The 13,623-nt window shown below is 47.0% G+C and overlaps 1 protein-coding gene across 2 annotated transcripts in view; it reads left to right on the forward strand.

Moving 5' to 3' along the window:
- Positions 1–13,623, forward strand: part of COL5A1 (collagen type V alpha 1 chain) — a 137,777-nt gene that overhangs the window by 91,739 nt on the left and 32,415 nt on the right. For both annotated transcript variants that reach the window (XM_054646208.2, XM_077189145.1), the window contains exons 25-32: positions 556–609; positions 4,246–4,290; positions 5,356–5,409; positions 5,567–5,611; positions 6,276–6,329; positions 6,829–6,936; positions 7,387–7,440; positions 9,627–9,680. In XM_054646208.2, coding sequence (XP_054502183.2) covers positions 556–609; positions 4,246–4,290; positions 5,356–5,409; positions 5,567–5,611; positions 6,276–6,329; positions 6,829–6,936; positions 7,387–7,440; positions 9,627–9,680 — 468 coding nt within the window. The remainder of the gene's footprint in view (positions 1–555; positions 610–4,245; positions 4,291–5,355; positions 5,410–5,566; positions 5,612–6,275; positions 6,330–6,828; positions 6,937–7,386; positions 7,441–9,626; positions 9,681–13,623) is intronic.

Genomic DNA, 13,623 nt, shown 5'->3' on the forward strand with positions numbered 1-13,623 from the left:
CAGAGGGGTCATTTAGGACTTTGTCAGCTCCCACAGAGCAGGGGCACCGTGTGTGTGTCCCTGTGTGTCCCCTCCTGCTTGTTTGGAGTGCAATAATCAATAATGCCCTGGGAAGGAGCACCCTGGCAGCTCTGTCAGACAAGTGGCACCTCCTGATGGGGCAGAAATCAGCAGCTGCTGATTAAAAGGTGCTCACTGAGCAGTGTTAGAGCACTCAGCTGGGGCAGCTCCTCTCCTTTGCCATTTTTCACCCAAAAATGGGCATTTCTTGGTCCTGTGAGCCCAGAGTTTGGTTATCCCCACCTTGTCCTCACCCAGCTGTGCAGCATCCTGGCTTTTGGGCAGTTTTTGTGGTGCCTGAAGCTCCCATTGCTGCATCCTGTGAATGAGCTGTCCCAGGATGCTGCAGCACAGAAATAAACAGATTTCCCTCCAACCTGTGGCAGCTTTTCCACCTCTTCCACCTCTCACAGCTGGGAAAAGCAGGAAACGTGGCTGGAAATGCCCATGCTCTGGTGCTCTGGAGGCTCTGATTGATTTTGTGTTTGGTTTTAGGGCCCTCTGGGCAAACCTGGTCTCCCTGGCATGCCTGGTGCTGATGGGCCCCCGGTAAGTGCTGCTCTCCTCTTCCTCCTGCAGGGGCTTCTCCCCACCCTGCAGTGGCCCCTGGGCTTGGAAATGGGAGCCCAGGTTGGGATCTGAGCCCCTCACGGCTCCAAAGAGGGGGAATGGGAAGGGTAAAAGCAAGGAAAGCTTTTTGGTTGGGATAAAGGCACTTTAAAAATGGGAATAGAGAGCACTGTATTAAAATGGAAACAAAGAGAGTTTAGAATGGAAATGGAGTTTAATATGGAAGAAAAGACAGTTTAGTATGGAAAAAAAAACAACTTTAATATGGAAAAAAAAAGTTTAATATGGAAAAAATGGAAAAAAAATATGGAAAAAAAATATGGAAAAAAAAGTTTAATATGGAAAAAACCATCCTGCAAGGTCAGCTCACCCTCCTTGGAGGCTGGGGTCAGTTTGGGAAGCCCCATCACAGGTCTGCTCACCCTGGGTACTCCTCACCATCCCTTCAGGCCTCTCTTTCCCCCCTTCCTGCTCCTGCCCTGTGCTCTGTGGGTGTTTATTCCCATCCCAGAGGCAGGGAGGGACCCTGGGGGTGTTTATTCCATCCCATGTCCTCACCCTGGGTTTCACAGAGGTGATGAGAGCAGCTGGAAATTCCCTGTCAATGTTCCATTCTCAAAGCTTCCCCCTCTCTAATCCCACTTTCAACATCGTTTGCTCCTCGCTGTCAAAATCAGCCTCAAAAAATAAAAAATCACCGAGCCTTTCAACCCTATCTCATTGTTACCCATCTCACAGAGACATTCATTTAAGAATGAAAAAAAATAAAAAAAACCCTGCAAAAATTGTTTCATTCTGCAAATGCAGAGCACGGCCTGAGGAGAAGAAAAAAAAAATTTAAAAAAAAAAAAAAAAAGAAAAGAAAAATTGCATTTCCCACCCTGGGATTGTCATTCCTACAGAGGGCACTTGGAACATCCGTACAATTGTTAGCTGAGTCAACAGAGCAGCTCCAGCAAAGCCCAGAACATCTCTAAATCTGTAGGTTTTGATGTGAAATTCCTGCAGCAGCCTCCGGGGAGCTTCTGCTGGAGAAATTCTATTTTTAAGCAGCCTGGAGGCTGTGGAGGAGCCGCAGAGTGGCTGTGCACGGGCAGGGACCTTTTACCACAGGTGGGCTTGGGTTGCTCTTTGCAAGGCCAAAAAGGGTTTTATTTATGGGAATCTGTCTTGGGAAATCCCTGAAAATCCCCGAGGGCCTCTCTGGGAGAGCTGCTCATCACTTTGTGACCTCAGGAGCAGCCAGGGAGACGGGCACAGTGAAAATGGGGGTGGTTTAGTGCAGGCTGGACCCAGGCTTTGGAAATCCTGCTGCAGGTTCATCCTGGAGCTGAAGGCAGGAGTGGTTTTAGGGATCCTTTGTGCCCTGGTGCTCTTGGTGCCATTAAAATCACAGGAGATTTGAGTTTTCTCAATCCAATCAAGCTGAGATTTGAGTTTTCTCCCCCGTTTTGCTGCTGGAGGAGTGGCAGCTGTCATTTTGTTCCTTTATTAAACTCAGGGAGTCTGGCTGGTCTGACATTCCCTTCTGAAACCGATGATGGAAAATGCTCATCATTTTCTTTATTCTATGGGTAGAAAATTGAGTATTTAAAGGAGAGAGCTCAGTGCAGAATGGCTTTAGAGCAGCTGGATGTGCTCCCACCATCCTGAACAAACCCAGGTGTGCAGTGAGTGCCCTTCTAGGGGTCACTGATATTGCAGATATTGCCAAATGTGAAAAACGCCAATCACTGGTTTTTAAAATTTTAAAAGTTTAATAGTAATAAAATGGTTATAAAAATAGTAATACAATGAGAGTAATAATAATTTGGACAATTTGAATTAGGACAATATGAGACAATAGAAACAAAGAGTTATGGACAGTCCGGGTACCTTTTCTGGGCAGCACGAACCCAAAGAAGGACCCACGTTAACAGAGGATTAACCCTTAAAAACAACAGCCTGTTGCATATTCATACACCTCATCCATGATGCATAAATTCCATTCCAACACAGGATTCTGTCTGGGCAGTGTCAACTTCTTCCTCTGAATCCTGACAGAGCCTTTGAGGCAGGAAGAAGTTCATTTCTTCTGAAAATGGAGCAATAAATTCTCTTTCTCTGAAAGATTCAGGTGTCCTGTGGCTGCTATCTCACTGCCAGTCCTTTCTTTAAAATAAGTATCCTAAATAGCATAATTTCTTTTTTAACATTTTTCATAACTTAAAACTATATTTAATACACTGCTTAAGAGAATTATTACAGCATCACTTGCTAACACAACACATATAATATTCATTTGAATATTTGCGAAAAGCCAATCATAAAATACACATTTTTCACACCAAACCAAAAGTTATTTTCCATCCCAGCTCCATTTTGGATCCAGCTGTAGGGAAACCACCCAAAACCACTTTCCTGCATTCCCCATTTCTCCCTGACCCTCCCAGCTCTACCTGGGGCAATTCACACTTTGATTTTCCCTGCCTGCCACCCCAGGAAAAGGCCATAAAGGTGATGAGAACATGTTGGGACCTCTGGGATGCTGAATTATGCAGCATCAAATGCCAAGAGGAAAGCTGGCCAGCCTCTGGCTAGCAGGGATGCAGGTTAGCTTAGATCCATGATTCTCATGGGACCTCTCCAGGAATTAGGAACTTAATGAGGGGCTCTGACCAGTCTGGGCATCTTGTGACCTTCACAAATTTCCTGCCAGCAGGATTTTATCTGTTTATCTGATCAAAATCCTCGGGCTGCTTTCCTGCTGAACTCCCCCAGGTGCTCTGCTGAGCAGAGAATATTCCAGAATGCTTCGTGCTGCTCTGCTGGGAGGTGCTGAAGGGGAAAATGAGAAATATCCAGGTGGAAAAGCACCAAGGATCCAAATGCTGCTCTTTTCCCTTTGGGAAAAGCAAGGTGGCTCCAGGAAGCCAGCTTGTGGCAGTAGGAGCTTCCTGGGGAGCTGCTGCTCTCTGGCAAATAAATCACAGCTACCAAAGCATTCAATGTGCTCTAAAGCCCAACATAAATGTGCTCTAAACCCCAAAATAAATGTCCTCTAAAGCCCAAAATAAATGTGCTCTAAAGCCCAAAATTCAATGTGCTCTAAACCCCAAAATAAATGTGCTCTAAAGCCCAAAATTCAATGTGATCTAAACCCCAAAATTCAATGTGCTCTAAATCCCAAAATTCAATGTGATCTAAACCCCAAAATTCAATGTGCTCTAAACCCCAAATTCAATGTGCTCTAAACCCCAACATAAATGTGCTCTAAACTCCAAAATTCAATGTGCTCTAAACCCCAACATAAATGTGCTCTAAACCCTAAAATTCAATATGCTCTAAACCCCAAAATTCAATGTGCTCTAAACCCCAAATTCAATGTGCTCTAAACCCCAACATAAATGTGCTCGAAACCCCAAAATTCAATGTGCTCTAAAGCCTAACATAAATGTGCTCTAAACCCCAAAATAAATGTGCTCTAAACCCTAAAATTCAATATGCTCTAAACCCCAAAATTCAATGTGCTCTAAACCCTAAAATTCAATATGCTCTAAACCCCAAAATTCAATGTGCTCTAAACCCCAAAATTCAATGTGCTCTAAACCCCAAAATTCTCTTTTCTCCCCACAGGGTCACCCTGGCAAGGAAGGTCCTCCTGGAGAGAAGGGCAGTCAGGTTGGTGTCCACAAATCCCTCAGCTCCACACGAGAAGGTCAGGGCGGCTGGGTGGAGATGGATCTGCACAGGCATGGCCAGGGGGGCAGGGGAGAAGCAAACCCAGCTGCAATCTGAAAGCTGAGCCCAGATTTTGTCTCTGGGTGTCTCCTGTGAGCTGCTCCCAGCTCTCCTGGCCAGCAGAGCTCCACAGAGCAGCCCACACCAAGAACCCAGCCTGGGAAGGGAAGCTTGCTCTGGACAGACACAAATAAATGTCCTTTGTGGCACGGGCAATGTAGAAAATAGATTTTTTTTCTCCTCCCTTCCACCTCCAAGTCCCTCTTTAACAATATATTTGAGATTATTGCCAGAGGCCAAAGCCTTTGAATTATGCACTGGTCTGTCTGTCTGTCTGTCCAGGAGATTTGCCAGCTGCAGTCCTGCTGCAGACAGCGCTGCAGTTGTCAAAATTCTCTGCTCAGAGTTCAGCCCAGCTGGGTGGACAGAACCAGGAGTGCTGCTGGGCACAACCACAGCTGGGTTTGTCCCTCTGGTGTCACAGGAGGCTGAAAATCCCAACCTTTCCCCTGGAGAAATCAAAATGGTGTGGGGGTGATCCCTTCTCTCTGTGATCATCACCAAAAGTTTAATTTAAATATGTACTATATATATATAGTTTAAATATTGAATATAATATATTTAACTTTTGGAAGCAGGGTGGAACATTCCTACAGAACAGAACATGTTCCTCCTCCCCTGGTTTTCTCCAACCCAAACCACAAATCATACCTTGTGCATAAATCCCCTTCCTAACAAATTGTTTCCATCCTGACCCTCCTCATCCTCCCTTTCCTGTTGGATGGATCTTTGCCACCCCACCTGCAGGTGATGCTCCTGCAGCTCCCCAGGCTGTTTTGGGGCTATTTTGGGTTATTTTGGGCTATCTGGGGCTGTTTTCAGGTGGCTGCTGCCATTCCTACCCATGTGGGAAACAGGAAATTTGTTTTCCGCACCCTCTCCTCATCAGTGCACCTCTGGGTTGGTTTTTGATGTGTTTTTCTTGTTTGCATTTCATCCCCTCAGGGTCCCCCAGGTCCTCAGGGCCCCATTGGTTATCCAGGACCCCGTGGAGTCAAGGTAAGGAGATGCAAGGGCAGTGTCCCTGGAATTGTGCACTGGAGCTTGCAGAGATACAATTAAACATCACAGAAATTGCCACAATTAATGGTGATTTTTAATTTCTTCACCCTGAACTTTACCCCTGCCCTGGTGACATCTTGGTTTCTCTCTCAAGGGAGCAGATGGAGTTCGTGGGCTGAAAGGCACCAAGGGGGAAAAGGTGAGATCAGTTTGGGCTGTGTTTCTGCAATTTCTGAGCATCTTTGTAGGTGGATCCCACAGGATCTTCCCTGGAAGGTTTTCCCCTGAACAAGGGATTTTTCTTGAGGGGGGAAAAATGGGAACTGAGCACCTTTCCTTCATCCCTGCCCCTCCCCAGAAATTCAGCAGCAGTTTGAGCTTGGGATCTCCCAAACTTTAAAGCTTTCTGGGAAATGTCTTCACTGCCTCTGGGGATTAGCTGTAGGATGAGATGCATTATTGATTAATCTGCAATTAAACCTTCTTGGCTGAAGGAAATATTGCAGTGTCCTGGAGGCTGCCTGGGAGCAGGTGCAAAACCTCCTTCATGAGAATGAAACCACTTCTACTCCAGAAATAATTGGTTCCCAGCGCTGCCAAGGTCCTGTTGTTCACTTTGGGGCTGTTTGTGGTGCTGCCTTGCAGCCAGGATGGGATGCAGGGCACATCTGGGGACACTGCAGGGGTTCTGTGGGTTTTGGGTGGGTTTCCATTCCTGCTTGTGCACTCCAAGGACTTGGAGAAGGCAATGTGTGGCCCTCAGCTTGTCCTCCCTGAACAAATGAGGCTTGAGAAACTTCCATTCTTTTTTTTTTTCCCCCATCTCTACCACATGGGTGATTTTTTCCCCTCTCCATTTTCAGGGTGAAGATGGTTTCCCTGGCTTCAAAGGTGACATGGGCATCAAAGGAGACCGGGTGAGAGTCTGGGACCTGTGGGATCAATCCAGCAGCTCCTGGTGAGCCAGGAAAAGGCTGGCTCAGCCATCTCCTGCTCCCTGTGTGACAAAGTGACACTGCTGTCCCCTGTGCTGCAGCTGGCAGGGCCACAATCCATGTCAGCAGCTCAGATTCCCCAGTAATTCCCATAATTTCCCTGCAGCTGCCCAGCTCAGCCCTCCATCAAACACTTCCCAGGGCTTGCTCTGCACATCCAGGTGGAGGTGAAAGGGAGGAAGGTGAAAGGGCTGCAGTTGGTGAAGGCTGGTTTGGTGGAGATATTCCCAGTGAGGATGGGAGAATTTTGTGCATGACACCTGGATTTTGTGGCACTTTGGTCACATCCACAATTTCATCTCCCTGAGCCTCCTGCTGAAGCCCAGCTTTCTCCCAGAGCAGCTCCATGGAATATGTGCTGCCAGCAACCCCAGGATCCGGGACCTGCCTGTCTAATTAACCCTTCTCTGGTAATTAACAGGGGGAAATTGGCCCCCCTGGCCCTCGGGGTGAGGACGGGCCCGAAGGTCCCAAAGGTCGCTCTGGCCCCAATGGAGATCCAGGTCCTCTTGGTCCTGCTGGAGAGAAGGTGAGCCCAGGATGGGAATTCTGTGTTCTACATCCAACCCCACAATTTTGGGTGTCTCAGGGGTGTGGGCAGTTTTAGGGCAGAGGGGGGAAGAGGAGCTGTGGGAGTTTTGTGTGAAGGGAGGCCTGAGGGAGGTGGGTTTAGGGCAGCCACATTGAGGCTTTGGTCTCTTTGGGGTTATTTTTAAATAAAAAGATCAGAGGGGAATAAGCGGAGAAACGGAAAGTTTAATTTCAATAAATTTCAATAAATTGAAATGGGGTTTTTTAATTTCCCAATAAAAGCCCAACCATTCCTAGCTGGTTCCCAGCATGGTTACAGTGCTCACTCTGCATCTCCCCACTGGGATTCCCTCAAAGTTTAGTTCCACCTGCCCTGCTCCTCCCTGCCCCTGGCATCCCCCCTTCTTGCTGCCTCAGAGGCTCTAACTCCCTTTTCCTTCTTTTCCAGGGAAAACTTGGCGTGCCAGGATTGCCTGGGTATCCAGGCAGGCAGGGCCCCAAGGTAACGGGCACGGGGTGGGATGGGATGGGATGGGATGGGATGGGATGGGATGAGAAGGTTTGGATGGGATGGGGTGGGATGAGGAGGTTTGGGATGGGATGAGAAGATTTGGATGGGATGGGATGAGGAGGTTTGGGATGGGATAAGGAGATTGGGATAGGATGGGATGGGATGGAGAGGTTTGGACGGGATGAGAAGGTTGGAATGGGATGAGGAAATTTGGATGGGATGGGATAGGATGGGATGAGGAGATTTAGATGGGATAGGATGGGATGAGAGGTTTGGGATTTGATAAGGAGCTTTGGATAGGATGGGACGGGATGAGGAGGTTTGGATGGAAATGGGATGAGGAGTTTGGGATGGGATGGGACGGGATGGGATGGGACGGGATGGGACGGGATGGGATGGGATGGGATGAGGAGGTTTGGATGGGATGAGGAGGTTTGGATGGAAATGGTATGAGGAGATTTGGATGGGATGCTATAAGGAGATTTGGATGGGATGGGATGGGGAGGTTTGGATGGGATGGGATGGGGAGGTTTGGATGGGATGAGAAGGTTTGGATGGGATGGGATGAGGAGGTTTGGGATGGGATGGGGAGGTTTGGATGGGATGGGATGGGGAGGTTTGGATGGGATGAAGAGGTTTGGATGGAAATGGGATGAGGAATTTTGGATGGGATGTGATGGGGAGCCCAGGAACACAGCCCAGCTCAGCCCCCGTTTGTGGGGTGAGGTCCCTCCTTCCCACTCATGCAGGACAAAAATAGGGATGCACAAAAATAGCTGCTGGTGCATGGCTTGGGTCCCAAAGTGGTGGGAAGAGCTGGAGAAGGGCTGGGATGTGCAGGGAAGGCTCCTGGGAGCTTTCCTGCTGCTGAAAGGCATTTCAGTCCTTCTCCTTGGATTGGGGTTTTTATCTTCCAAGACAGCATTATCTAATTAATTAAGGAGAATAGTTAATGACTCAGGGTCTCCCTGAAATTAAAAGAAAGCTGCCATTTGCATATTTGCAAACAGCCTTTGTAGCTTCTCTCCACGCCCACCTCCGTTTGGGCCATTTTCAAGGCATTTTTTTAAATTAAAACTGTGAATTCCACTCCATAGACTTAGGCTCCAGCCCAGTTTTCACATGCCCTGGAGGCTTTGGGAACTTCTGTTTTTGTTAACTTCTTTTGTAAGAATGGTATTTTATTATTCATGTTCCCTGCTTAAAAAAAAAAAAAAATCCAAACCAAGCCAGGCTTGTTTCATTCTGGAGACAGAATTATCTGCAAGAGATTGTTTCCTGCTTGTGGTGGGGCTGCTTTATTTTTAATTTACATTCTATATCTGGAGTAAGGTTGTGGGGGGTGGTTTTTTTTTGCATTTTCTTGGACTAATCCATATTTTAAAAGCAGCAGCAGCAATTCTCCAGGCGTTGGCATCAGACAGAAACAAGCCAGGAGTTAAATTTTCATGTGCACCACAGTGACTTAGGAGCTAAAATCCAAAACCCTGCCTGGGCTCCCATCACAACCATGGGCTTGGGGTTTTGTAGTGAATGCTAATGAGCCATGGATATTTGTGTTTTGTGCTGTTTTTGGAGAAAATTGGATGTCAGAGGGAACCCCAAAATTCAGGTTTTTGTAGTGACTGCTAGTGAGCCATGGATATTTGTTTTTTGTGCTGTTTTTGGAGAAAATTGAACGTCACCCCAAAAGTCAGGTTTTTGTAGTGACTGCTAATGAGCCATGGGTATTTTGGTTTTTGTGCTGTTTTTGGAGAAAACTGGATGTCAGAGGGCACCCCAAAATTCAGGTTTTTGTAGTGACTGCTAGTGAGCCATGGATATTTGTTTTTTGTGCTGTTTTTGGAGAAAATTGAACGTCATCCCAAAAGTCAGGTTTTTGTAGTGACTGCTAATGAGCCATGGGTATTTTGGTTTTTGTGCTGTTTTTGGAGAAAACTGGATGTCAGAGGGAACCCCAAAATTCAGGTTTTTGTAGTGAGTGCTCATGAGCCATGAGTATTTTGGTTTTGGTGTTGTTTTTGGAGAAAATTGAATTTCAGAGGGCACCCCAGGCCTGCTGGCTTTGCTGTCATTGGAGGGAGGTTCGGGGCACAAGGGCTGGGGGCTCTGGGGATGGCCAGAGCTGCCCCAGGGCTGTCCTGAGCCTCTCCCTCCCTCTCTGCTCTTCCCCCAAGGGCTCCATCGGCTTCCCAGGATTCCCAGGAGCCAACGGAGAGAAGGGCACAAGGGTAAGATTTGCATCCCCACTGCTTCACTCGTTTCTTCTTCTCCAAAGAGATTTGGGGACCATTCCTTTGCTCCAAAGGCTTCTCTGCTCAGGAATTGCCCAAAAAGGCTCATCCCAGGATGAGGTTCCTGCTGCAGGACAGGAGGATGCTGGGCATGGCACAGCCAGCACCTTCCCAATTAAATCCTGGGAATTTTCCCCTCAGGATATTTTAAGAGGCTCCTCTGAACCTGAATCCTTTGCTGAGACTTTGCTCAGGGCACAAAGAGCTCTTTAATTAACAGTAATTATTAGGGATGGCTGAGTCTGTTCAGAAGCAGCCAGAACCATCTTTCACCCAACTTTGAATTCTAAATGCACGGCTGAGAACGCTCTCAGTGCTTTTAATAAGCTACTCAAAATTCAGAGACACCCTGAAAATCAGGGGGTTTCATCCCCCAGCCTTGTCTCTGCCTCTCACCCCACCTCCACAGCCTTCTCTCAGAGTAGGGATTGTCTAAATATACTGATTTATTTTTTATCTGCTGCAGAACATGCTGGAATTAAAGGATTCAGAGTACAAACAAAGTCATTTTCTGCACCAGCTCCGGTCACAGTGACAAGAAGGGGGAGTGAGGACAGCAAGTGGAATTAGTTTCCTTTTTACTCTCATTTAAATAGAAATGACTTCTAACAGGCAGCTTTGAGAGGAGCCCAGCAAATATAAATCACTTTGCACTGCATTAATATCCTACCCCTGCAATTTGGGTTCTATCCACCCCCCCTTTTTTTTATTATTTCATTTCATCTGGAGCTACAAATTCTCATCCCCATCCCTCCCTCTGCTCTGGCTGGGCAGGAGGAGGGAGGCCAGGAAATTCAGCCTGGAATTCCCTGGAATTACCCCCCTCCTTCTCAAATATCCAGCAATGAAACCCCTTGGCTGGATTTCTGGGGGGTGTAAAAGAGGGGAGGGATTGTTCTGCTTCGAATCCCTGAGCATCCATCAATGATTCTATTCTGGGATGGAATCAAATCCCAGCTGGGAGGGGATGGGAAACCTTCCAAGGAGTGGGGAAGGTACCAGGAGCTGGGCATTGCTGAGGCTGGAACAAACCCTGAGGGGGCTGAGGTTTGAATTTTGGCATTTTCCAGCCTGAAAGGGGCTGGGGAGGGAGCAGATCTGATGGGAAAGGGCCCAGCTTCAGAACCAAGCCATGAGAAGAGAAGAGAAGGCAAAAAATCAGCACTTCCCTCACTTTTATTCCAAATGAGCTTTGTGCCTTTCATGGAGGTAGTGAGGATATTTAGTTACACCCTTGGCTTGCCACACATTTCTTCACTTCAGGAATTAAAAAACGGCTTTTTAACCTTTCAAACATTGATTTGTTTCATGGTAATTCCAATTTTTAATTTTTTTTTTATTATTTCCAATGGGTTCTACCATTTTATACCAAATTAATCAACCTGCATTCACTTTATCAGTGTACAGAGAGATTTTCATGGACAAATCTTTCCATTAGCAACAGGAGCTCAGCTTGGAAATTTAAGAGTAACAGAAATGTTGATTTTCAGTAACAGCTTTGCTATCCATCTATTTTTTTTTTTCCTCCCAAGTATCCCGTTTGAAAAAAGAGAAAAGCAATTATACACAGAATTATAGGCTGAGCTGGGGTCACTCTGCTCCAGTCCTCATCTTAATTTAAGCCTCATTGAGTCAGACTTGATAAATCCCCCTCTGCTTCTCCTAAGACCACTCAATTTGTTTGGTTTATGAATGTGTTCACATGGAGCCAAGAAATAAAATTTCTAGGGTTTTTTTTTTCCCTGCAGTTCAATGTGGAATAATTCAATTTGGAGCTGCAAAAACCCCAAATCATTTGTTTGTCTTTTCTTTATCACAATGTCCCCATTTTGCTCTTCAGTTCCCTGGTTTATGTGGCCAAAATCATGCAAATCCCACATTTCTCTGCTGAAATGGAGCTCAGCTTTTCAGCAGCACAGAGAGTCTTCCCAAGTTCTTAAATAATTCAAAAAAAAAAGGTGAAAATCAGAGGTGGAAGGGCAGGACCTGCACAGGCAGCTGAATTTTAGTGCTGAGGTGCTGAACAAGCCCAAACACAAAAGTTCAGCTCGTGGATGTTCAGTTGTACAAAAAAAGGGCTGAAAAGGTAAAAATGGCTAAAAAGGGAGGAAGATGATTAGAGGATGAGGCTGGGAAAAGGCTGGGAGGACTGGGACTGCTGGGGAAGAGAATCTTTGGGATGAGCTGAATTTGGAGGGAAGCTGCAGGAAAGATGGAATAAAACTGCTTAAAGGAGCCTGGAGTGGCTTTGGGTGGGGCTTGGAGCAGCCTGGGCTGCTGGAAGGTGTCCCTGCCCATGGGGGTGTTTGGAATGAGCTGAGCTTTAAGGTCCCTTCCAGCCCAAAGCAGCTTTTGCTCCTCTGTTTGGTGCTTTTGGAGAATCCTGAGCCTTTAAATCCCCCCAGAGCTGCTCAGCACTGAGCCCCTCCTCAGCTCCAGGTGGGCTCAGCATCTTTTCAAGCCCTGCTCATGAAATCAATACTTAAACATGAATAATGAATCTTATTTTAAGAGCTATTTTCTGCCTTTAGAAGGGAGCAATAGATTTTCCCTGCTTGCCCAGTTTGACAGAGCTCCCCAAATCCAACTATTTCTTGGTGTGCCTGGAAAATAATCTGAATTTAGCTGCCTTCATGTCAAAATCCTTGTTTGACAAATACAGGTCTGTGTATATTTACAGGGGATATAAATTCTTTGCAACTGCACATGAATGCATGACTAATGACAACAATAAGCAGGGGGAAATTTGGCTTAAAAATAGAATTGTGGGAGAAGGAGAGGAGTGGGGGGGTTTACCTGAGGGGAGGCAGCACCCCCTCCTCCCCACCTGCTCCCAATTTAGCCTCCAACAAAACCAGCTGGAATATTTTAAAGTGAATTTTGCCATTAATTAAAAAAAAAAAAATGCCAGCAGGCTTTAATAAATGGAGCTGCAAGAACAAGGAAGATTCAGCAGGACTAATTTTAGCAGCTGCAGGAAAGTTGATGGGAAAGTTTTGCAGCTCCTGTTTTATGTTCTGCTGGTTAATGAGTGTCAGAGCTGAGCAGGCTCTGAGGTGATGGATTTGGGGCAGAAAATGGCAAAGGGATATTTTAAGCACCCAGGGAATGGAGGTTTCCTCTCCTTTCCTTTCGAGGTGATTGGTGCCATTCACAGGCTGCAGGTCCCCAGGGCAAAGTCAAAATTTCTTCCCGTGGTGTTTTGGCCACTTGACACCAGCCCAAACTGGGCTTTTAGGCCATTCCTCTGCTTTTAGGCTCAGCTTAATGGGCTGCCAGCTTTATTTGCAGCGGGCTGTGCCTTTTCCACAGCAGGATTAATCCAGGGAGCCCAGTGCAGCTGTCAGAGCTCACGAGCTGCTGCCAAACAACGCCTGGAATTCCTTGTTTAGCTCTGCGTTAGGGAAATTCGGAAAAATGTAGGGCAGCCTAATTGGCCTGGGTGCAGGAACCTGTGTCACACCTTCCAAACCCCACAGAACCTGTGTCACACCTTCCAAACCCCACAGAACCTGTGTCACTGTGTCACACCTTCCAAACCCCACAGGAACCTGTGTCACACCTTCCAAACCCCACAGAACCTGTGTCACTGTGTCACACCTTCCAAACCCCACAGGAACCTGTGTCACACCTTCCAAACCCCACAGGAACCTGTGTCACACCTTCCAAACCCCACAGGAACCTGTGTCACACCTTCCAAACCCCACAGGAACCTGTGTCACACCTTCCAGACCCCACAGAACCTGTGTCACACCTTCCAAACCCCACAGGAACCCGTGTCACACCTTCCAAACCCTACAGGAACCTGTGTCACACCTTCCAGACCCCACAGGAACCCCAGGAGCACGGGGTGAAGGCCCTGCCCCACGTCAGGAGCAGG

This window comes from Agelaius phoeniceus, chromosome 21 (assembly GCF_051311805.1).
Source record: "Agelaius phoeniceus isolate bAgePho1 chromosome 21, bAgePho1.hap1, whole genome shotgun sequence".
In the NCBI taxonomy this organism is placed as follows: domain Eukaryota; kingdom Metazoa; phylum Chordata; class Aves; order Passeriformes; family Icteridae; genus Agelaius; species Agelaius phoeniceus.